The following is a 25,916-nucleotide window of genomic DNA, read 5'->3' on the forward strand; positions in this document are numbered from 1 at the left end:
GCTCGCTGCTGAAAGCTCCGGGCCACTAGAGATCCTCAGAAAAGAAGATTAGGGAGACAACAGAGCAGGTGGTGAAGGCTGCGATTTCACACAACAGAGATTTCTTATTTTGTCTGACGTATGTTTGACTCTACTCTTCTATTCCATACTCAGTATTCCACATTTGCTTTGATGATAATATATTACACTGTTTTGTTTTAGGTGGAATAGACCATAATTACTTGTTTTATCCCAGAGGAGCAATTAAATAGACCATGATCCGGTATAAATAGATATATAGGAAATAGATAAGGAAAGCAGCAATTAAAACAATGAGCAAACAGCAGGTCTAGCGCCAATGTTATGACGCACATAGGAAATGCTCTGATATTGCTCATTAGAAATTTGTTCTTAGAGCCCCTTTGAGTTCAGTAAAAGAACAGCAGAGGGGGAAAAGGGTCGCTCTCCTTCTCTGGGTCTGATAAGCTGGGGAGTAAAGCCTGCGGCCAGATGGCAACTTCTGAAAGACTGAAGAAAGAAAAAAGATGCCTAATTAGTTGTTCAATCATACATTGCTGCAGATAAATAAATAACAATATTTCAGAAAAAATTATGCAGTTTAGTAATTTAGTTAAAATGACAATACTAAAATAGATTATATAGGCCAAGAGTGATCTGATTCATATTTGCTGTTAATTTTAATGATGTGTATGATTAAGTATTAGGGTCACACTAAGAGGTTGTAATACTAGGCACATAAAGTCATAATATGATAAGACTATATTGGCATTAATAATATTAGAGAAAAGCACAATATTATGAGGAAAAAAAAGCTGTTTTAATTTATACGTTTTTGAAATTTATGAAACATGACAAAATACCATGTGCCATGTCTAAATGTCAATATATATATGCAAAATCATGGAAGCTATCCGTCAAACCAGTAGCTCTGTCTACCACAACATTGGCTTAAACTTCTTGCTACTAAGAGTCGAATAGGCAAATTAAATCACATAAAGGAGAAAATATTCCCTTGAGTTTTAGATAAAAAAACAAAAAATCAGTCTAGCGCCAGACACTGCATCTTTGGTAATTATGCAGAAACAACAAGTGCACCTTTGTTCAGACTTCCAGATAGCTATCATTAGTCAAACAAAGAGGGAAAAAAAGGAGGAATAACTCTGATTTGTCTCATTTTAATTTATTTTGGTCTGTGTCCTTCGCCTCTGTCACAAACCTCAAAAAACCTTTGATTTTGTTTGGTCTGGCTAAGATGAAAGGCACAAAGAGCTCAAGCTGAGTTACGTCAAACGTGTAATAATTTGATTAATTAACAGCTATTTGCAACAACGTTCTAGAATTCAAATCAAACGGCAGATAGAAATGTGAAGTTCAGGACCACAGCCCTGTTAAAATAACTAAATAAATAAATAAAAAGCTCCTAATTTTCTCCACCTGATCCTCTTTCATCCTTTACCCTGTGTTGCTGCATGAAATGAGACGTATTGCTGCTGACGGCGCATTCTTTTCTGAAGGAAATGTCAGCGCAGAGCTTGTTGAGAGGCAAATCGGGACAGAGAAGGTACAGGGGGCTGGGGGGGGGTTTCAATGCTTTGTGTGCCTGAAACCTCTAATCAGGATCCGCTTAGGGAAAGGTCAGATTTTTACACTACAATGTAAATCCACTGAAGCTACCACCTCCCTGATTCGCATACCAAGAAAAGCCCCTGAATGGTTCCTCTAAGAAAGATTGAGCTCCATATGAAAACAGTAAACTAATATTGCCGTAGCTCATCATTGCAAAGATGTGCCATCTCAAAGGAAAAAGAACGACTGAGATAAGTGAAGGTTCACACAAACTTTGACCATCTTAAAAGAAGTAAGGTGTGAGTTACATAAACAAAAGGATTTATCACAAATCTGACTTAACTAAAGTTTGAATTAAATCTCTGAGGTGTAATATTTAATTTATTTTAGAAATATTTTACCTGAGGCACTATTCAATGTGAAGCACAATGTGTAATTTACTTTTTACACATTCTTTTTTTTTATTTAAGTGCTTCCAAAAGGAAAATAAGAAAAGAAAAACTACATTTACTAAAAAAGTGTGGTGTAAGTTGATCCAGAATAGCTATATTTACGCATATTAACCAAAACATTTCTGATTTTTTATTTTTAAATGAACCCTATTTATAAAATAAGGCTGCATGAAGTCAACCAAGCACAATACCAAGCCTAAGCGGTTCATATAACTTTTAAGAGAAGGAGATGAAATTGGACCAGATTGAGAGCAAAACAGCCATTTCACAGTTCAGTTAAAACCCACTAATTCATTTTATTAAGCTTGCATTGTAGGCACAATCAGTCTGTATGATTTAAAGTAGTGTGACAAAGATATTTATAAAATACATACACAGATTCACAGTTATTATGAATAGTCCAAAAGTAGACTTTTCAAAAGCTTTTCTTATGACTTCAGAAAGCAACCAAATCTGCATATATGCCTATTTAAAAGGTAAACATACATTAAATCCAGCAACTTTTCCTGGCATTTTCCTTTTGCATGAACATGAAGCATGAATCAAATGGCTGGTGAACACGATGTATTTTTTAACAGCTATCAGACTGACGGCCCTTAAAGTACAGACGCAGAATGTATTTTATATTGAAAAAAAAAAACTTAGTATCACGAGAAGAAACTTTATGCTTCATGCTTTTGACATGATTTTTTTTTTCTGAGAAACTGCTAACTTTAAAACTATTCATTAATAGTTCATGAATATTGAAGATACAGCTGCTCTTTTTACATCCCAACACAACGTCAACGATCAGCGGGTCTGGGAAAGCTGTCCCAGTATTTAAAAGCCAGAGTTTACCTGGAGGGGACACAGAAATCTGATATTATGTCAGATTCATGCACCAGAGTTCAGAGAATGCCAGCCTATTGCAACTGAAAAGGTTAGCAGGCTGGAAGGAGAATAAAATGTCCTTACTGGAGTGAGCATTTTTTTGTGTATGTGGATGTGCAGTGTGTTTGATGCCATCTTCCTTTATCATTGACCCTGGGACAGGGGCCGCAACCTGAGCTTGCCGTGCTCACATAAGCACCACGCCCTCCAGCCTCTTCATCTTGCATCCTGCTCTGCTCCCCTCGCTCTCTCTCTTACTCCTGTCAGGTCTCGGTGTCTGTTACCTTCAGCTGTCCAGGAAGAGGAAGCCAAGCTTGAAAATACACCCTCCTCTACGAGCACGAAAAAAATCAATTTACAGAAAGATGATTTTCACCGATAACGCCGACATACAATAATCACCCCAAATCTACGACGATCTGACTTATGATATAAGTGTTATCGACACCGTAGCAGCAGAGTGGCATGCTCAGTGGCTGAAATATCAATGGTAATTGTTTCCATGTTGATCTGGATCCGTGTCACTGCCCGAGGTAAAAATAAAACAATCACAGAGAATTGGACTCCATGGCAAAGCAGAAAGGAGGTCATATTTCACTGATGTTTGTGTGATTTGTGATCCGCGGAGTACAACGGAGAGAGGAAATGGCTATGTAGGAGCCAACCGCTGCCTGGTTAATTGAGGCCCTCCTATTACATTGACTGCCGGAGACATGAGGGCAGCGGTGCAGCGCAAACTGCTGCTAATTCAATAAGCCATCATCAGACTGTTAAAAGACTGGCAAAAATAATTGTTAACCTAGTTTATGCTGTGTTTCCTGAAATAGGAATCTGATGGCTGCTTATGTTTATCCAGGGTTTAGATCATTGAGCTGCAGCGAAGCTAATCTGAAACCATTTCTACAGGCTATAAATGAGGAACTGAGAGGAAGGAGAGTAAAAGAATGGAAGGTAGGATGTAAATAAAGGTCAAAGGAAGAAAATTACACAATGAAGGAAGAAAACGGGAATGAAGAAGAAAAGGATGTCATAAAGGAGGACAAAATGGAAAGAAAGGAAGTTCTCAATGGAATAAAGATGAGGGGAAAAAAGAAAGCATGATGGAGAAAAAGAAGAGACAGGAAAAAAGGGTCTATAGAGGGAGAAAATGATGGAGCCAAAAAGGAAATAAAGAATGCATAACTAGAAACTAAGAAAGGAAGGAAAAAGAAAGGAATAAACAAATGAAGGTAGGACAACGTTTATGGGTATCAAAAACTTGAAATATTAATCTTTTTTTATATTATATATGTATTTTTTTCCTATTTTAAGATTTTCCAAATTTGACAGGACTCTGAGAGAACTCCATAAACGCCCTCTAGTCTTTGATGTCATTCAAATGTTGCGCACACCGTCACAAACATAGGGTGACAATAAGCTCGCCCACTCCTTCTTAGACGGTTTGCCTTCAACCAACCTTGGAGTCACGGGAGTCAGCATTTTTGAGTGCCTCTGAGGTGTCGTGCTGAATAATGTGTCCTATGAATAAAACACATTAGCTACAAAACATGTTGAATTATTCACATTTCAAAGCCTGCATCCCTCCTCCCTGCACACGAGATATTAGTTCTTCAGTCAACCTATGCTTTCCACAGTCCTTAGAGCCTCTGTCTCCCTATTGTGTGCTCCGTCTGGCTTCTCTGATCATTCTTTTGCTGTTTTTTTTTGTCATCTGTGTTTTGTTAATCCCTCTTTGTTCCACTATCTTCCCTCTCAGCTGAATTTGTGCTGATGGTGGCGATCTATTTATACGCCTCAAGTTACTACTTTTTCCTGAAACATCTCACTGTTTTTCTAAAAGGGCTCTCCAAGCTGTTGAGTAGCGCATTTGTTCAGATGGAATCTATGATGACTCGGTGACACGCTGTGGCCCAAAACAGATTCATCATTTAGGATTAATCTAAAGCGACCAGCTGTGAATCTCAAGAAGAAAAGTACCCAGAAGAAGGCGGTTAGCTAATTAAATACTTGACCTGATATGATTGTCTTTGCTTAGTTCAAGAGTCCAATTATTTCTTCAGTGTTTAAAAAAAACTGCACAATAAACAATCAAAAGCAAAACGTAGAGAATGTAACTTTAAACTCACATCTTATTTTTGTGTAGATATTGCTATTACATTAAATGAGAAAATCCCAATTTTAATCCTAGGTCTCATTTTTTATATGATGTGGTTTAAGCCCTAAACCCAAATCCTGATACCCTAATTTTGTTTATGATCTGTGAATTTACTGTCAGCTGCATCCTGTAAGTCATCTTGACCTTTTTTCACAGACAATCTATTCAAAATCACACCCCATTATGTGTTGATTACAAAACACTTTTATAGGTCAAGTAGATTATTTTGTTTTTCAAATGTAATTCCAAAACAATCTAAATGTTGTTCACCTTTTATAAGAGAGATTCTGTTGTCTGTTGTTGCACCTCAACTGAAGAAGAGCTACTAAAACACTATTTAATAAATTATACGTTCAAAGTAACATGCCAGGTTTGTATTTTTATCTGCACATGAATTATCCAGACTGCTCTGAAATAGGATCAAATTAAAATCCTGCTAGCATTAACATAGTGTGAAGCAAACAGCTCCATAAGATTATATTGTCTGTGGGGCCAAAACCGTTTAATTAATCTCATATAACACATAACGCATTGAAGTGCAATTAAATATCCAACTGGGATCAATATCAAGTAATATACATTCGCCAAATAGAAGTCCTTCAGGTCAAGTTTGGACCAACATGGCAAATTATCCAGCCCTTAGAACCCAAAAAAGGCTGATCATATCATAAAGTACGGGCATGTGTACTTTTAAATTTTAATAAGATGCTACAAATACTAAATAAACGTGAGTAAATCATAATAATACCAAATCAATGTGCTCATTGTAAATGAAATAATGAAGTTTAATTTATATGGCAGCAACTTTCCCTTTAAAAATCTTGAAAATTAAGTCAAAGGTGTCATTAAATGACTTGGATCAATATCTCAGATGAAAAGTCTTGATTGAGGTATTCTTAATTCTAACCTATTCAGATATATGTGTTTTAAGATTATTTTATCTAAATTACAAGAACCAATAGACAAATAATCAAGTGTGACGATTGTGACCTGGTAGACTATTGTGTTCCCTAACAGGAGGTAGAGAATTAAAAACTCAAAGGGGAGAACAAATGGTTTGGGATGTCTGTACATGTTGACAAGGTGACTAAAGCATGTCTTTTCAACTGGATCATCATCATCATCATGATATCAGATTGTGTTTGCTGTGCATACTGAGCCACAGCTCTCGAAACAGCAGAACATGACGTCAATGGGCACCAGCCTCAATTCCTTCATCCACAGCTACATATGTGAGTAACACAGGCTTCTGAGAGTCTTTGTCATGGCTGTGGGGTCAAAACATCCCCAGTAGATACACAATATTATGAACTGATAAGATGGTCTTGACAGTAGACTTTTAGATTCTAAATGCACTCACCAGGGCACAGTATGTCTCTGGAGGGTCTCCACAAGTGATGTTGGGGGGATCCAGGGTAACCTTCAGGAACTGGGTCATGTCTGCTGCCTCCGGTTGGCAGGCCATGTAGTCCCAGGTTAAGCCTTCATCCGAATACACCTGGGACTTGCACACGTCATAGTGGCCCCATGCTGCAGGGTAGTGTTGCATGGCAGCATGGCACATGCCAGTCCATATCGCCTGGAGGGTAAGTGCAAACTGGAACCTCATGACTACTCCTCTTTCAGCTCCTTCAGATGGAGCGCTTCCTCCTTCTTAAAATGCACAAACCAGGGTTTGTAGACTTCTTCTTCCAATGTCTCAAACGGAGTGAGGAGGCATGTCCAACTCCTTTTGTGGGAGGGAGGGAACCTGGCTTGATTTAGAAGTATTGTTTTGTTTTCAGAGAGGCTGAAGACTGTGAGGATATAGGTCCAAAGATAAGAAGCGAGCTGAGGTTGGAGAAGGGGGCTAGATGAACAAGAGAAAGCCCCCTTGACACGCTAATAGCAAACTGAGTGGCAGGTCTCCTTAGCTCCCTCGGCTGTCAATCATAGTCCACGTCCCGATTGATGATCTGGGGCTGTGGAGAAACACAAGAAGAGCGAATGTGAGAAAATCTCCCTTATGGGATTTGATTTTGACACTGAGACAACATTAGCTCGGGCCACAGCATGGTAGGAAAGGTCTAAGTGTGAAATAGAAAGTCGGACGGGTGTAAGAAAGAAGTGCAACAACGGTGTTTGTTGTCCATCAGAAAATAGGAGAATCGGTAATTGAGGCCATCAGGGTAAACCAGATCCTGCTGCTTTCACACCAAGCCTTCATCACACTGAGTCGTATCAAACCTACAATGTTACAGCTTTCTCCAGCCTCCACATCCCTGAAAATCTTCTCACCTTAACACAAAGAAAAACAACATTTGCTTTAGTTTATAAAAGCTTTTCCACATTGCCTTCTGTAATTTAAAGAATAAAAGCATTATGAGCAAAACAGTTCTAAGTAACAAAGTTATTGTTGGACTTTACTGCAACCATTAGACTAATCTTCCCAATTTACAAATGTATTCAGACTGTCTGTGAAAACTGAGCCTGGATGAATCTGACTTCAACATGAGTCTTTGACTCACTTTCACAACCTGACTGCATTTCAAGCTCTCTGCGTAAGGTCTCACAGTTAATGGTGCATGCCAGAGTGAAAACCGAGCCAGGTGGAGGGAAATATCCGTAGCGCTTTGAGAAAGAATTGTGCTCATGAGCAGATTTGGAAAAACCTTTCAACTTTGAACACTTCCAGTGTTTGATATACAAAAATGCTCAGCAGCTTTTAAAACGTACGTAAGGATTAGGCTTAGAGGGAACTAGATACCTATACCTGTCTGCACAGCCAAATCATACACAGCTATTCTTAATGAGGCATTTACATAGCCGCTTGTCCCAATAAAAAAAATTCAGGGTTCTTCCTCCTCTGACTGTATAGGAGCATTTTAATAGCAGCTCTAAGTGTAGGATTTCATCCGTCAGGTTTTTTTTTTTAAAGCAGTCAGCTCTAAGCATGGGCTTTCATCATACCTTTTCTTACACTGGAATGGTGTGATGGAATTTAATTAATTATTTGGAGCTCTTTAAGAAGGTATTGATAAATAAAGCAATGATATATCGAACCTCTCACATATATTGCTGCACACTGCCAGTCAGCAGCCTCACCAGGGGTGAAAGTGGTTTAATTTTTTTGCTGGCATTATGTAACCAAATCAATTGGGTCATATTGTTTTCTTACACCCTGCACATATTTTGAAATACCTTTTTTTTTTCTTTACAATATAGCCTAATATAACTTATATATATATAAGCCAAATTACATTTTTGTATATTAGACTTTTGATTTGATCTGATTCTAGATTTTGATTATTTAAGATGAAGAAATAATGACAATTAACTATTTATTTGGGACTGAATGATATTTGGTAATAATTGTTAATGAAATGCACAGATATTATTAACCTCCGGAATAATATTTATTCCAGCAATTTTTAATCCATCCATTTTCTTACACACTTAATTCCAAGTAGGGTCATGAGAGGTGCTGGTGCCTATCTCCAGCTGTTTACGGGCAAGAGGCGGGGTAAATGGTAAATGGCAGTACTTATAAAGCGCCTTTATTCAAGTCAGGAGACTTGACCAAAGCACTTTACACTACATTCATTCACCCATTCACACACACACTCACACACTGATGGTGGCAAGCTACATTGTAGCCACAGCTGCCCTGGGGCTCACTGACAGAAGCGGGGCTGCCGTACACTGGCGCCACCGGGCCCTCTGACCACCATCAGTAGACAATGCAGGTGAAGTGTCTTGCCCAAGGACACAACACTGAAAGTCGGAGTTGGGGCTTGAACCGTCAATCCTTCAATTTCAGGGCGAACCCCTACATCCAACGCCACTGCCCACCCTGGACAGGTCGCCAGTCCATCGCAAGGCCAGTTTTCAATCCATTTTTTAAATGCTTAATGATAAATTAACTGTCACCATTCATTAACACCCTTTAGTAGATGGAAAAGCCTTCACTGGCATTCTGACTGTGAAACTTACCAGGGATAGTATTTTTTTTTTAGCTATGCTACAGTTGCCTCTGCAACACTTAACAAATTATCTATTGAAATAACGGAAATTGGAGAAAAATTGCTTCATGATTATGGCAGTTTCACCCGTGCGATCCCCTTTAAGCTTCAATATAAGGATCACAGAATAAACCTCCCAAATGTCCTTATAATGCCACAACAAATAAGAACTTTACTTTTAAAAATATGTAAACTTTTGAGCCTGCTCTTTATTGTTGAATCCCCAGTTGGTTGCAAAAATTGTTGCTCAACATAAGATACTTCTGCAAAGTTAAGGACTCACTGCAGCTGTTTGGGTTTCCTTGGATAGAAAAACTTTTTATCAGCTGGCATAATAAACTAGCTAAGCTACAATGCAGCGTCATTATTAGTCACACATACTCATACAAATTCACTCACATATATGAATGACTGGAACTAAATAGATTCAGATAAATTGGAGTGAATTGAATTGAACTGAATTTTCTTCAGAGCTGTTCAGTGGAGCAATAGTTAGCACTGCTGCCTTACAGCAAGAAGGTTCCAGGTTTGATTCCTGGAGTCTTTCTGCATGGAGTTTGCATGTTCTCTCTTTGCATGTGGGCATTCTCTCCGGGTACTCCAGCTTCCTCCCACAGTCCAAAAACATGACTGTTAGGTTAATTGGCTTCTCTAAATTCTCCTTAGATGTGTGTGTGTGAATGACTGTTTATCCTCTTTGTCTCTGTGTTGCCCTGCGATGGACTGGCAACCTGTCCAGGGTGGACCCGGCCTCTCGACAGCTGGCACCAGCACCCCTCGCGACCCTGCTTGGGATAAGCGTGACGGAAAATGTATTAATGGATCTGCATCAGCTGTTTGGATCTTAGCACTTTTTCTGTTCACTAAAATAATAAAATATTTTCACCTAGAACACATTTATATCCTAATTTCCTCTCTTACAGACTCATAGGAACCACAAATTACTATAGTTAATTTCATTCCAGCTCCACATTATCACAAAGACAGTTTGAGACGATTATTAATTATTGATTCATTTCAGCTCATAAAGCATTTAAAGGTTCAGTATTTCAACTATAAAAATAACTCTGTTAAAAAATGAAAACAAGTCCAAATTAGGCACAGGGTCCCCATGTAGTGACATGGATTTATAAGAAGGCATGATATGTTTGCATAAACACTGTATCTTGTCTCTGGTTTAAACTCATGCATATAAGCATCTTTCAACATTTCTTTCACAAGTATATATGCACTGCTGATTAGTCCACATTCATCACATTTCAATAACTAGATAGATTTACTTTTCCTTGTAAAGTTCTGGTGCCGAAGGGTTGTTTCTATTAACCTTCAAATGGGGTGCAGAGCAGAATACATAGAATTGTTTGTCACAATGAAGGAAATGTGTTTAATATTTAATGGTTGTACTTATCTGCATCTAAAATATACATCAGACAAAGAAAGACATTTTAATCTTTTTTCTTATTTACCCTTGATTACTGTGATACTCAATAAAATTCAAAAGAAACATTTGTTAAAAGTATCACCACCTGTGCAAAGTTCATCTCAGTTTTTATCCAGCTGCTCTGGTAAGGATTCAGAGGTTTGTTAGAGAATGGTATTGAACACACAGCATCATGTAGAACAAAGTAGACAGCATAAAAGTGAGGTATAATGTTACAGCAGAGATAAAAAGCAATGGTAAGTTATAAAACAATATCCCACACTTTAAAATCCCATGGAGAATTTGTATAACTCATCACTCAGAGACAAGAAGACTAAAGTATATTTGCAAATTCCACAGTGAACCACAATGATGAGAGCATCATGCTTAAATAAACACATAATATAAATAAACTGAAGTTTGTTTTTAAAATAAAAGATGAAGAAAAATTTTGAATATAAATCTGAATATTTTTTATTACACTTATTTCTTTGAAGGCATCAAAATATAACTTCCCAAACTGAAGTGATGTTGTTGGGAAGGAAGGAAGGAAGGAAGGAAGGAAGGAAGGAAGGAAGGAAGGAAGGAAGGAAGGAAGGAAGGAAGGAAGGAAGGAAGGAAGGAAGGAAGGAAGGAAGGAAGGAAGGAAGGAAGGAAGGAAGGAAGGAAAAGGAAAAAACTTTTTCAAATCACATTTAAGTTCATGTTTCATATTTGAATTCCCTGCTAAAATGAAGTGTTTCTTATCTGCTATCATCCATAAATATACATTCCATCAACACATTTGTATCCTTCAGTGAATAAAGGCTTGAAATTATTTTAACCACATGGTTTTTATTATTAATAAAACATACATAAGGAGCAACGATGCATAGTAAAACTAAGTTAACACTGAAAGCATGTCAAACTGGAAAATGATATTACTTAAACATAGAACAATACATTTGATTTCAATCTAAGAGTATAAAAGTCATCATTTTAACGAACAGCCAAGGTCAGCAGGAAAGCCTAAGACTGATTTGCAGAGGGTAACGTTACAAAGGCACAATGAAAAACACATTCATTGATGGAACTGGAAACAAAAAGTTAGTCAAAGGAACTTTAAAAAGATTTGAGAAATAGGGTAAGATTAAAAAAGTTCCTTCAAATATCTTCAAATTGCCTTTTATTGCATAAGTCCTGCTCAAATGAAATGAAAGAATTTCATCGCATTTATTCTCGCTCACAAGAAAAAAAAAGCCCATCACATGAATCACAATGAGCGTTCTGGATGCCTTTCACTGAGAGCTGGAATTAAATTTAACACAAGATGTCAACGTAGAACCCGTCCAAAAGTACAAAAAAAAAGGCAAGTGTAAGTATTGTAAGTCAGAGGACAGAAGGTAGGGGAAAAAAAGAGGTTAAGGTGGGGAGAAGAAATGAAGCACCTTAAATGTAAAATGTAAGGATGTCAATGGGGGAGATGTCAGCAGGTGAGGAAGCAGCCAATTATCCAGAGGAACTCTTGGCACAGAGCTCCCTGTTCCCATTAAGAGACATAATATTACTGTGGTAAGAAGGAGACTAAAGAAATGACCGGATCACTGGATGGTGTGTGTGTGTTCACGTGCCTCACATACAACCCCTGGATAAAGAGCCGCTCAAGTCACGGGTAATGAGACAACAAACGCTAGCGAATACTTCGATAACAAGCAACGCAATCACAAAAGCTGGGCTGTAACCACTGCACCATCCCGGCCACAGCAGCCCCTTCCCTCATTACTCCCCTGCTTATAACCCTCCGTCGCCCCGGGGAGAAGAGGTGAGGGAAAGAAAAGGAGAGCAGATGGATGAAGTGTGGACATGCATTTTAAGTGAGAAAAAGGGTTTATTTTATGCCGGGCCTCTTCCTCGGACCATCGATCAAGATCCTGGGACATCAGAGGAGGCGAAAATGGAGAAAGACAGGAATTATTCGAAGCAAAAAAACATGCATGGCGAGAAAATGTTCCATTAAAAGCTTGAAAAACCTATGTTTCTTGTCACTTAAAGAGAATAACTACACCTATAGGGTATAGTATATCATCTTTTCAGGTCATGAATTCATGTTCATTCGGACATTTTATCTTGAAATATAGGGAAAAAACTAACATTTAAAATGATTAATAGGAATCTGCAGTAGAAATATGGTTTATTCTTTTTTTATGTGGGATGAATGACTGGGAAAAGACAAAGATATTCATAAGTTATTTGAGTAGAGTTGATACTGTAAGAAACATAATCACCAGGTTATAATTATAATATATTATTGAAAATAAATAAAAAGTAGTTATTTGCAAATAGTGTTTTTTACAAATCTAAAAAATATCCTAAAGACGTCTCTGAAACAAATATTCTTAAAAAAAACTTTATAGTTCTGTTTTTTTATATATATATATATATATATATATTCTTAATAAAAAATATATAATTGTTTGCATTTAGTCACAGATTTAATCTAGAAGATGAAAGAAGAATAATTTGCATTGTGAGGAAAAGCATCTTTTTGATGCCATGCAGTTAGGAGGCTCCATCGTTTGTTGTCATGTCAACAATCAAGATGAGCATTTAGGCAGGAACCTTAGGAGACATCGCTGCAGCGTGCCGTCTCCTGGAAAGCCTCAAACCTGAAAGAGACCACCTGCAATGGCTGTTAACATCCAGGCGTGACACCGGTAAAACTGACAAACAACGTTCTATGATATGAGAACGAGATAAACATCTTGATTTTAGTACATCCCGTTTCCCTCTCAGATCATCACCATCCTGTAATGGCATTTATTGTGAGCTTTGATTTACATACAGTAAATATGTCTTCATGTTGCAAGTAAAAAAATCTTGAGGAAACATTTTTTAAGTCATGAACACATAGTTAAATCAGTCAACAGCCATAGAAGGAATCCCATGTACAAAAAAGTTTCAGTACTAAGCTTAGGCAACTATTTCTCAGATCAACATATTTTCCCTCTGGGATTATTAAAGTATGTCTGATTCTGATTCTGATTTAAAGCATACCAAACCATATATGGTGATCTGTTATACACTCCATTAAGTGAAAAATAATGTGACTCAAATTTTAGATTTAAACTAATCATAATGTTGCTGTACTCTGGGTTCTCTCTAAATAAGTTGTCTCCAATTACTGTAACACCCTGTTTGGGACACTCACCATTCTACTCCCTTATGTCTAAACATGGTCAAACTTACAGGGAAATGCAGCCCGAATAAACTAAAAATGTTGTTTTCCTCCAAAACACCTAAGTCAAGTCTCTGCCCACTTTGGAAGTGTACACACTGCTTCCCAGCAGGGGATCCCTACTCCACCTCTCTGAGACATAATGTCATGCAATGGGTACAACAGCTGCTGAGCCAAGAGCAGAACTATAACTTACTCCAACTGTTAACAGATTTTGCAAGAAACACATGTGGCTAATATGCTTTTGTAGGGATGCACGATATTGGGATTTTGGCCGATATCCGATATGCCGATATTTTAAAACTCATGTAGCCGATAACCGATATCGATACCGATGTTAAAGCTGGACAAAAATAAGTAGTCATTGAAAATAGCAGTTTTGTTATCCATTTCTGACACTTTGAAAAATAATATACTCAAATATATTTTCATATGCCGATATATTGATTTTTAAAAACGCGGTATCGATCTATTTTACTTTCAAAATCTCGTGAAATTTCATAGTTCTGTTACAAACTCTCGTGATATTTTGCAAATTCTTGTGAGATTTTGTGAATTTTTGGGGGATTTCGTAGCATAACGTTGACATATAGCAATATTTCATTAGTAAAAGAGATTGATATGGTGTTTTTAAATGGCAATATATCAGCATATGAACATATTGTGATATTTTAATGTATCAAGATTTTTTCCCTCGTCTTTAGAAGTTTTTAAGTCTGTAAAAAAGAAGTTTTTGAGGACGAAGGAGAAGTAGTATTTGTTTATTTTTTTTAGACTTTAGAAACTCAGAAGCTGATCAAATATCGGGTTAAATATCGGTGGGGTGGCCGATGTCCGATATTCAGTTTTAAGGCTGATACCAATAGGGGGCCGATTATATCGTGCATCCCTATGCTTTTGTATAAAGATAATGGGATCTAATCTATTCCAGTGTTCTAACACAACGTGATTGTAAATGTGTGGCGCGAAACCAAAAACGCTCAAACCGTACAACACGTACTTTAGAAATTCCCACCTTGGTCTATGATCTAACACCTTTGGCACAGCGTGATAGGCGATGCTTCAGCTTTTTATTTTTTCGATGAATTATACACAAAAATACATACAGTTAAATGTCATTATTCATCTAAACAGTAATTTGTTGTGTATGTGTTGTTCCACCCCTTTATTATCTTTCTTTCAGAGTGAGACACTGTAAAAGAAGGTTGTACCATATAGTCACTTTTGTTTTTGGAGGAGGTCACAATACTCTCTGTTATGTTGGATTTAAAAGCTAAGTTCAGTTTATTCTATAAAAAAAAAAAAAATGTATTAGTCTTTGGGAATGTAAAATAAAGTTCCACTTAATTGGCCTTTCAGAACTACAAAGAATGAAAAAATTTAAAAATAAATAAATTATATACACATATATATATATTTTGCATCAGTCTGTATGAAACGACTAGGGAGTGGAGGTAGCAGGCTGCCAGTGCTGCAACCTGCAACTTTTTATATTTAAGCCCATGAATGTTTTAGAGGCGCAGGTGGAGTTGGGTTGGGGTTGTCGGGCTGGTGAGGTCAGTGTTCACCCAAACAGCCAGACTCTGCATCAGTCCACTCCGCCTGCCTCCGGGGCTGAGCTACCCCTGGCGTCTCCTTTCATTTCATCCCCGAGGCCACTCGAGCATGACCGAGCGTTTCCCCGAATCATGAGCAGAGTTGCTCTTTCTAGCAACAGCCACAGACACTAACAAGAGGAGAACATCCTTCATTATCTACTTTGTGCTTGCTCTGCTATTTTCATTTAAACATTAAAATGTTTGGTGTTTGTTCTGGCCACTTTTTCCAGTCTTTGCCTTTAGTTTTTGTCTAAATTGATTGCTTGATTTTATTTCTAAACCACAGCTGTCTGCATACTGTTATTTCTCCCATTGTTTGCTCTGCAGCATCATCTGTTAGACTGCTCTTCTTTTCTTCTCTAAATAAAATCTTTTTAATTTTCCTTCTGAATAAACCAGAGTGAAGTGAGAAATGATCATCTCCGGTGGCCGCAAAAGGAAGAGGGACCTCCGTGCCACCTTACTTCCCAATAAATCCCTGAGCTGTAAAAGCTGGCAGCGTCAACTTTAAAAAGCAGCGTGTTTAAGTCAAACTAAGGTGGATTAATTACACAGCTATCTCCAGTATCACGGCTATTTTTGCACTTTTCTTTTTCTATTTCACACATTTTTTTATGCGGTTTCAAGGGCAATCTCTGAACTTGTTTCTGTACTGTCTCTTCCCACTTTCATCTTTTCCGAGTCCACCTGTTTCATATTCCCCACCAGTGTCTTACTAAAAGAGCAACAAGAGCACAGGGGGTGGGGGTGGGGGGGGGGGGGGGGGGTGGTGAGACAGGAGGCCAGACAGTCAGAAACAGATGAAAGCCTGATAAAGGTAGAAGCTGCTCAGCCAGATCTCCTTTACTCACCACATTTCTCTGCCTTTCCAGAATCCTTAATCTTGTCTGTTAACAGCTTGGTGCTGATGCTGCTAGTCGTTCATGTGAATAAACATAAAGGTGGGCGATGCAGAGGGATGTGTTGGACCTCTATATTGCTTCCTTTGGGGTTTGTATCTGATTTAGCTCCTTTTCGAACCACTTGTGGAAATGATGCCGCTTTCAGTTGGCAGGTCTGGGATCAGGTGACAGGTTTGCTAAATTGTGGGAGGGGTGGATGGATGGATGGATGGATGGATGGATGGATGGATGGATGGATGGATGGATGGATGGATGGATGGATGGATGGATGGAATACATTAATGTTCCCTTATTTGTAGCGGCGTCTACCTTATAGACTCTTATTTTGACGGTCTGATTAGGATGTCTCAAATCAGTATCAGTGATCTTGATGAACAGACCACCTTACCTATGCTCTCCAATCTCTTTCACTTTGCACACATGATGGATTCATGAGAAAGAATGAAGTTTGTCAACACAATTGTATTCTCATATCTATTTTCTCTTTCATTTTTTTTATCCAGAGCTTAAAAATACTTCAAATCAATTTCAATACTTGTTCATGCTGCTTGTTCACCACTGAGGAGAAAAACAAGCTGATATCACCTGGTCTTCCATTTGAGGTTTTCTTATCATCTGAGGATCGAAATTTGAGCTTCAACAAGTTTCTCCCTTTTTTAAGTTTTCAAATTCCTTTTTTTTAAAGGCATATTCTACGACCCCCAGGAGTTGTCTGCATAGATCAGCCTCCTCTCAGACAAGTATGGCCTCTGAAGGCATGCGAGTCCTTGACTGCTAAAGCCGTGCCTGCTCAACTTTCGTTCACCAGCTGCATCAGCCACAGCCCTCTGTCATTCCCTCTTCTCAGCTCCTTCCACCACCGCCCTGCGTGCACCCGCCGTCTGCGGGGGCAGCACTTCTGACAGGGTGACTGCGGCTCTGCTGCCCTGAGTTGAGCTAAAATACCCCCAGGGACCCCAGTTACTCCAACCTCTGCACACACAGCAGTACAGCACCCAATGAGACAGCAGAGGCAGGGTCCACCCCTCCCTCCACAACCCCCCCACCCCCCGGCTCTCCTCGCCACCAAGCATTCCTCTCTGCGCGACACAGGAACATCTTATGCATTATTAAAAGACACTTTTCCTAAAAGGCTGCCAGCAGATTATTCTGCAACCACGGTGACATATCTGGAGACTGAAAATGTCCGCACAGTGGCCCTCAAGGATATGATCAGCCAGGTAGCTTCAGCCTGCTGACAGCGTCGTCAAGCGACAGGGATTTAAAGTCAGTAATATAAATCAGCTAACACTGATTTGAACAGCAATATCTGATTCCCTTCAAGATGTTGCTGTAAAGTTTAGCCCCTTGAGTTTATTTTTCAGGATGGGACAATAGCTATTAAAACATTTACACATAAATGGCTAATTTTCATTTGTACTCCCATAAGTGATGCTTTAAAATGCTTTAAATGCAGCACATCAGCTGCAATGATATGGGATAAACATGATTTAGACAATTGCAATGTCCATTTTTGGCTCAACTAAGAGCACGGGCAAATGATTTAGTTGAACAATAGAAGGAAATAAATAAAGTAAAAGTAATTACAGGGTTTATCAACAGCTTTCTATTCAGTTCCATATATGCCTGGTATTTTATCCATGCATCCATTAAAAGTAGCCAAGTATGACTTTTAATACTGTTTATAAAGCCAATCTTAAAATGTTAAATACAAGCTATTAAAGCTTGGCAGAGATATAGATATGCATTTTTGGATATGGGAAGCAACAGTGTGATCAGAGGTTTTACATAGAGTCACATGCTTACATGTCTTAAGTACATTTATTTAACATTTCATCTTCATTGTTATTTGTCTGGTAAATGATCACCGTACTGGTGGAGGATGAATTTATCATTAGTTTCACTTTATCCTTGGAGGAGCAATGTTACAAAACTGATATATTTTGCTTTACTTCAAATAAAAAACACCCCAATTCTGTTCTTGTAGTGTAAAGTTGGCCCTCTAGGGCCTCTGTCCTGCAGGTTTTAGAGGTTTCCCTGCTTCAGCATAGCTCATCTCCATGGATAGCTGATTAACAGCACTTTTGCAAAACTGCAATCATCAGATTGAGCTGTGCTGAAGCAGGGAAACATGGAAACCCTGCAGGACAGCAGCCAGGATTTTTTTTTTTAACATATTGGACTCCTTCTGCCATAAAAACAAGAATTGTTTCGATGAGAGTAGAAGGCCCCTTCTTAAAGAAACAAAATAGGGCTGAAATAAAAGAGAGTTTAATATATCTGCTTTGAATTAAGCAATAAACCTGAGCATATTTGAAGTGGTTTATTTTAAAAGAGGCTTGAAACATTGGTTATAACAAAACACAGGTTATATCAGGCTTTTCTTATGACACGTTGGAGTTAAGCTAATAAGTTTGGCCGAAATGTAACAATGCATTGCATAGCTTCCAAAAGGGGGCGCGTCCTTAAACGTTCAGAAGTAAAGATCCACAGTTTATTGCCATGTCTAAGTTTAATAATAAGCTCACCTAGAGTGGAGAAATCAACCAAAACACATCAGTTTTAATTTATTTAGATTACCTATTTGTTGTGGCCATAATTTAAAAACCCTATTAATTTGAACGGAATGCAAATAATTAGTAACCTTTTTAAAGTGTCAAACATGAACTGTAATCCGTCTTAACAAATGTGTTATATATATATATATATATATATATATATATATATATATATATATATATATATATATATATATATATATATATATATATATATATATATAGATTATATATTTAAATATATATATATATATATATATATATATATATATATATATATATATATAGATTATATATTTAAATATATATACAAGAATGTCTATTTTACTGGAATAAATCTGATATCTTTCAAAATTCTTTTTAAATGTTGAACATCAGTTTAAACAGGTTTTTGTTTTCTTTTGCTGTTATATTTATATATATATATATATGTATATTTTTTGATAATGCTAAAATCTAGTGTGAAAAGCTGTTCTTATAAAACTGACACACTTGTTATAAGGCATTAAGTACTCAAAGTAATGATGTAGAAAATAGCGATGTGGCCAAATGCTCCACTAGGGGGCGCATCGTTAAGTTTCTAAATATAATCTAATTTCCATAAGAATATGTTGATAGGCAATGCCACCTAAATAATGAGTTTACTCGTAAAAGAAAAAATGTGTTGAATATTTGTAATTTTTCTTTAACATATGAGTGCTTTTATGTTGTAATTTGATTTTTAAATTATTTCAAAATGTCGATTTAATTCAATTGCTATAAATTTCAGTCCCAAATTATTTTATTATGTAAAGCCCCTGAGCCAAAGATCGATAATTAACGTGAATTAATCATTTTTTATGATAACAGTAGAGGGTATGTCTCTTGAAAAAGTTAGTATAAAGGCCATAAACTGTTGTTTCTTAACAGCTTCTGCTGATGTCAACATTTGCATCAGGTCTTATTTTATGGGATCATCAGCAAATGTTAAAACTGAAACTATGAATGTTTGACTTCATTGATGCAAAGTCTGTTTATATAATTATGCAATAGCGATAAACCGAACAGCTTGATCCAAATGCAATACCGTAAATAGCGATGTAGGAAGAGCTTCCACAAGGGGGCGCATCCCAAAATGCCCCCAAAGAAACGACTGATTTCCAAATGTATTCCCACCTCCGCGAGTATTTGTCTGCTCAATATTCTACTCATTGGTGGAAGGGGGAATGCAGCAAAGCCTGAACATATCATCTTCTCATCACTCCACCTCCGTGTTGTTCTCAAATTCAACCCAAACTTCACGAACAAAGGAAGAACTTACATTTCTCACGTCCCTTGGTTAAAGTCCATTCTCTAGAAATGCTCAACGAGTTCAGAGCAGCGGGAATGAGCAGTGAAAGGAGAAACGAAGCTATTTTCTTTAAGGTGCGCTCCTCGGTGGGAATGTGATGAGTGCGCACGTAGGTCTCCGAGGAATCGTTGCGCGCACCATCCCCAGCTCACTCTTTTCCTTCCAATCTTTTTTTTTTTTTCCACCCTCCTGCCACTTCAAAATAAATGAGCGATCACCGTCCTGAGGGCTCGGTCAGCAGCGCGCCTTGTTGTTGAGACGGAGGGATTTCTGGACGAGAGCTGCAGGTGCCAAAGTGTCCATCATCCTCTCTCTCCCAAGTGGCGCTCCATCACCGCGTCAGGGAAGAAAGAATTAAAGAAATCCTACCACAGAGGAGGAAAGTTTGACCCGCTGGTGTAAAGATCCTTCTATTTTCATCCTACAAATAGATATCTGTCTCTCAGCTGGGGGTGCATGAAGCCCACCACTTATTATTCTCGACTGCTGAGGAGATCCGCATCTTCTCCCGGTCGCGTTTCCGTGGCACACCGAGCGCCCAGATAATGCGCTCCCGGGCTCACGCTCAGCGCACTCAGCTTTTTCCTTCTGGTTTCTCACACACACGCGCACACACACCTTTATGGTATTCATCCCCACCTCCTCCAGCTCGTCTTCAAACTGCAGCCACCACCGAGCCGCTCACATTTAGCATCAGCACCATTATTCTCTGTCGGGACCACGCAGAAACTCTAAAGGGAGGAGTTGAACCTCTTTTCACTAGACGCGTTAAGTGTCCCAAACGTTGCGCGCCCCAGCAGCCTCAAAGGAATTATATTGTTTAGAAAAAAGTCAAAAGTAGTAATTATAAAAGTAGCAGTAGACATCTGGATAATTTTACAACATCTTGGAGTTCGGATTACATCTGAAAAATATTTGTCTGAGCTATGATGGTAATCTAAAACGCATTTCCAGTAGGAGTGCGCAATAACTGATTTATTTGTTTAATACAAGAAAAAGAAGCAGGCTGGCAGAGATGTACCAATCAATTTGCCAACAACTGGATCTTTTCTGCTCTAATTTGTGATTAACAGTTCAAATAATACTGATTAAGTGCATCAAAGCTAACTTCCAACAGTTTTTTTTTTTTAGTCTGAGCGTTGGAAACTGATGTCATAAGGAAATACTGCATCCAAGCAAATAAATGGAAAGTTGGGTGGAAGGAAAACTTGGGCTGATATCATCTGACATCACATGGTTTTTTGAAATGTCATGGTCTTAAGTGAAATTTTGATTTTATCATGTAAGATCAGAAGGACATGGATGGTTAATTTCCCCGGTATGCTTATTTATTAATATGCATTATCCTTTTCTGTCCTTTATAGGAACAGTTTTCAGATATAAGTCAACCACTCATTACCCCGCCCTCAAATATCAACTGAGGAAATGTATAGGACCAATATAAGGATATTAGCAGCACTGCAAAATTGTGGATACATTACAAAGAGGCCCAGAAATAAACAACAACAAAATATTTTCAAATATATACTATTTTGGTATTTGTAACAAACATGTATTAAACCTTTTCTCATCATGTTATCATGCGTAAAGGAGCCTATGACTTAACTCCTCAGATATAGGAAATAGATATTTTCCTTAATGGATGAGAACGTTTCATCTTCAGAACATATCTAAAAAGTTTCCAATATCTTCCATCTTTGTTGTGCATGTGGAAACTTTTTTTCACAAGTTTTCCTGCATGTTTTACGTGTTGCTACATTTATGTGAAATGCACTCAGAGGCGAAAAACATTCAACATGTGGAGTCATGGATTCACATGGACGCCACATGCTTTCCCATCGATTTCATTAGGGAAATTTAATGTGGATCGATTGGACCAATACCAACACCCATATAATAAGGACAACTGATATAGTACCTATGTGTTATTTAGGTATGAGATGGTTCACATGTAGAGGTCTGATCAGGACCTTGTATTTTTTTTTTTAAAGTAATCTTTCCGAAAGCGCTCCTGCAGATTAATCTTTTGAGTTCATCATAATCAGAGTCTGTTTCTCTTCTTCTAGCTTCTCCAGCTCTTCCCAGATTCACACTTTAACTGATTATCACAGTGGGCGAGGCGGGTTGTGCCAAGAGGACTTGGGTCATGGCACTTAGCGCACGGGTTACAGTTTGACAACCCTCCTACACGTCTCGGTGTGTCGGAGGTCTCCCGTTAGGAGCTCAGTCTCTGTAAAATGCAGGTCAGGAAAATTGCTGAAGTTTCACCTGTGAGGTCCTCATTAGAATCAGAGGCATCAAAGAAACACCGAAAAGTGTACAAAGGAAAGGTGAGAGGGAACGGATTCTTTTACGCACAGATTCCACCTACGTGCGCCCTTGAAATAAACCGCTAGAGATGATAGAGGGTAAATAATAAATACATTCTAAAATATAAATTCTAATATTTGAAGCCTGTCTTCTAACTCGAGCGTCAAGATTTCATCTGATTTCTTACCAAGACGTTGGTTGTTTGTTCTCAGCACTGAAAAGGTGCAACCTGAAACTAAACCACACAAGCAGATAAAGAGCAAAGGAAAACAGATATCTCTTGCTCTTAAATCGTACTTTTCATTACAAACGACGCACAGGTTTTGGCCACCTACCCGGCGTGCGTCACAGCGGAGCTTCAAAAACTTTACGCGCCCCAGGCGTCTGCGCCAAGATTCATTACAAAATAATAGTCCTATCAATAAGTTGAATTGTTTGAGCCTCTTACCGTTGTTTTTTCAGTGCTTCTCTCCGTTCAGATCAGCCCTGTGGAGTGACCGGTTGCAGCCTAATAAATCCACTTTAAAGCGGGACATGTTTGCGCGGTGAGGCGCGTTGCAGCGGGGGCTGGGGTCCGTTGTTCCAGGGGTAAAATGGACAGCTCCCGGTAACCACAGTCAGGGCTCAACGGTGTAGAAAACCCTACGACGAAATATATTTTTTAGCAGGATGAAGCTGGCTAAAACATAAATAATAAAAAATAGTCCGGGTGGTTTCCTTGAAAGCGCCTCAGACACAGCAGCGAGCGGCCAGACGCGCTGCTCTCAGACACAATGAGGCGCTAAGGCTTTGACAATTGACTTTCACCTGAAGTCTAATTCTTCGCGGAAGCCCGTCCTCAGCAGTTGAACCCAACCACACAAACATCAAGTTAACACTAATTATGAATGAGTTGATGATGTTTCTCATCACTTATCGCTTTATTATGATCACAGTAAAGATCCTAGAGCGCGACAACAGAAGGTTATATTTCACAAGCATTTTGGATTTTTTTTTTATACCTTTGGAGGTTTTAAACAGATAGAAAACAACAAATAACCCTCTTTTTACAGACATCTGAATCTTTAATGGTTAAAATTAATGTTTAGCAACTTGTTCCAAGATTGACACGTTTATCGAACCTGATAATTGGCTTTAAAAGTATTCACACCTATTAATGGTTTTTCACCACATTATCACCTCAAACATTAATTGATTGATTGTTAGCCAAAAGAATATAGATTAAGTAGGGAAAAAAAGAGGAAATTTGATTTAATTGTATTTTACTAAAACATTTTTTAATAGTGCACTTGGGGTACATCATTCTACATTTGATACCCTGAAATAAACACAAATGCAACACGTTTTTTTTGTTTGTTTTTTAATTCTCTAAACTAGAGTCTCAGTGCGTCATTTAGCTGCACCAATCATTTTTCTGGAAGCCTTTTTTTCAACATTAATCAAGCAGTTTTTTTGAAGGCTTAGTTGGTTTGTTAAATAACGTGAGTGGTCAATAAAAGTCTAGACCACATGGTCATAGATATCTAAACAACATCTAGTTATAAAACAAATTCCAAGATTTTATCATCTCCGGTTGCACTGAAAATGAAATTATTTTAAAATTAAAGATATGGTTGTCCACTTAAACCAAACTGGAAAGGAGGATATTATCCAGAACAGCAGCCAGAAACCCTCCCTGTAACTCTGGAGGAGCCACAGAGAACCAGAGCTCAGGTGCTATTTCCTCAGGGCATAGTTTCAAATCTGGAATGCATGTAGTGGCTAGAAGACAAACACTTTTTTTTTTAAAGTCATAAGTCAACCAACATAAAAGGGAAAGTTGGAGCTCTGGACCAAATTTGAACTTTTGGTGCTTGAGAGCGTGTTGTGCTTCTGCACGCTGCACATTATTCAGAACGCACAATGGATGGAGCCACTCTAAAAAGGCAAAAAAAAACATGGTTAGACTAAGGTGGAGATTTTCCTTCCGAAAGGCAAACATCCTAATCTGAAAGCACCTGTCAGGATGGCCCAGTCAACGCCCAGAATGAAATCCCATTGAGCATCGGTGGCAAGACAATATGTACAAATGTTTGCCATTCAGTCTGACTAAGCTTGAGCAATTTTGCAAAGAAGAATGGATAAAATATTCAGTCCATTTATTGGGTCCAAAGCTGGTGCTACTAAGCAAAGTGGTTTATACGTATGCCAGTTCTTGATTTCTATTTGTAAAAATAAGTGAAAACAACTCAACCTTTCCTCTTTATTCTACAATGTTACACTACCTGCTGTGGGTGTATTGTATAAAATCCAAATAAAATTCTCAATATCTGTAATGTGGAAAATCCGTGAACGTTCTGTAGCTTATTTTTAAGGCATTCCAATAAGTGTTCATAAATGTGTCTAAATAAAAAAAACAAAACAATTTAAGCTCAGTAATGCTGCCGTCTATATGAGTACAGGTTCTATGTTAGGCTGTTATCAGTCAGTGTATTCTCATTATCAGTCCGTACAAAATCGTATGAAAGGTTATGCACCGTAATTTTGTACGTTTTGGAATTTTTTTTCGTGGTATTTCGTCGTATTTTTACGTCTTGCCTCGAGACAAGATATCCTTGCGCATGCGCATCTTACGCACCATTCAATAACATAGAATTTAACATACAATTAACCCTGACCCTAACCCTAAGATACAAAACAGCAAGCAACCTAGTGAGAGACATCAAGAAGTAGGTATTGCACTGTTTTTCCCAGTTTTACGTCCGTCCGCGGATCTGCTTTTTTCGTCTGTCTGGCTGTGCATGCGCACTGATCTGTTTTTTCGAGGAAAAACGTCCAAAACGTACGAAATACTGTGCATAACTTTTCGTAGGATTTCATACGAACTGATAATGAGAATATGTTGCATCAGTACGTACAGAAAAGAAGCCATTGCATGCAATTTGTTCTGATAAGCAAATCCGAAAATGTATCTTCAAAAACAGTTTTAAAAAAAGAAATGTCAGTTGTCATGTGTGGTGCATGAGATGAAGACTCCATAACACTTGACATAGGAAACAACTTTATAAGCAGACAAACTAATTTCTTTATCAGGGTCATTTCTAATGTGTGACCATCTTTTTTTTAAGCAACATGTGAGCCAAACAGACAGTCAGAAAGAAAGTGATTTATTGTCCCAAATCAGAGACCAAAGTACGCTAATGGCATCTCTTTGTTTTATGGCAGAGTTCAAATCTCACCTAATAAATCTTCAGAGCTACCTCTGTGATAGTGGAAAGGTTGAGGAAACAAGGTACAGACAACCTCATCCAGGGAGACGGCTCCTCACACAGCTGCCTCTCTCATTTTCCCCTCTCCTCTTTGAGCCCAAGGGCAACTCGCCTGGCATGAGCCTCTTTTTGTAATTCGCTCAGCGACAAGAAAGGAGAGAGCGCCACACGAGGCTACCAAAGAGCTCAATTAATCCCTCTTTTATTGACTCGACACAAAGACACCCTGTAAAATGTTCCCTCACAATACATTTCTGAAGCTCTTCTTTAGACTGTTTGGCCTGTTTCATTC

General features: G+C 38.2%; 1 protein-coding gene across 9 annotated transcripts in view; it reads right to left on the reverse strand.

Moving 5' to 3' along the window:
- Positions 1-23,154, reverse strand: part of ntng1a (netrin g1a) — a 176,798-nt gene extending 153,644 nt beyond the window's left edge. For 5 of the 9 annotated variants that reach the window (XM_038304287.1, XM_038304286.1, XM_038304285.1 and 2 more), the window contains exons 1-2: positions 22,825-23,153; positions 6,404-7,004 (exon numbers count right to left, since the gene is read on the reverse strand). In XM_038304287.1, coding sequence (XP_038160215.1) covers positions 6,404-6,652 — 249 coding nt within the window. In that variant the 5' untranslated portion in view covers positions 6,653-7,004; positions 22,825-23,153. Of the gene's footprint in view, positions 1-6,403; positions 7,005-20,036; positions 20,787-22,824 lie in introns of those variants that run through there. The other 4 variants (XM_038304283.1, XM_038304291.1, XM_038304292.1 and 1 more) reach the window with 4 other exon arrangements.
- Positions 23,155-25,916: the final 2,762 nt, after the last annotated feature.

The sequence above is a fragment of the Cyprinodon tularosa genome, unplaced genomic scaffold (assembly GCF_016077235.1).
Source record: "Cyprinodon tularosa strain WSP-4 unplaced genomic scaffold, ASM1607723v1 ctg53, whole genome shotgun sequence".
NCBI lineage: Eukaryota > Metazoa > Chordata > Actinopteri > Cyprinodontiformes > Cyprinodontidae > Cyprinodon > Cyprinodon tularosa.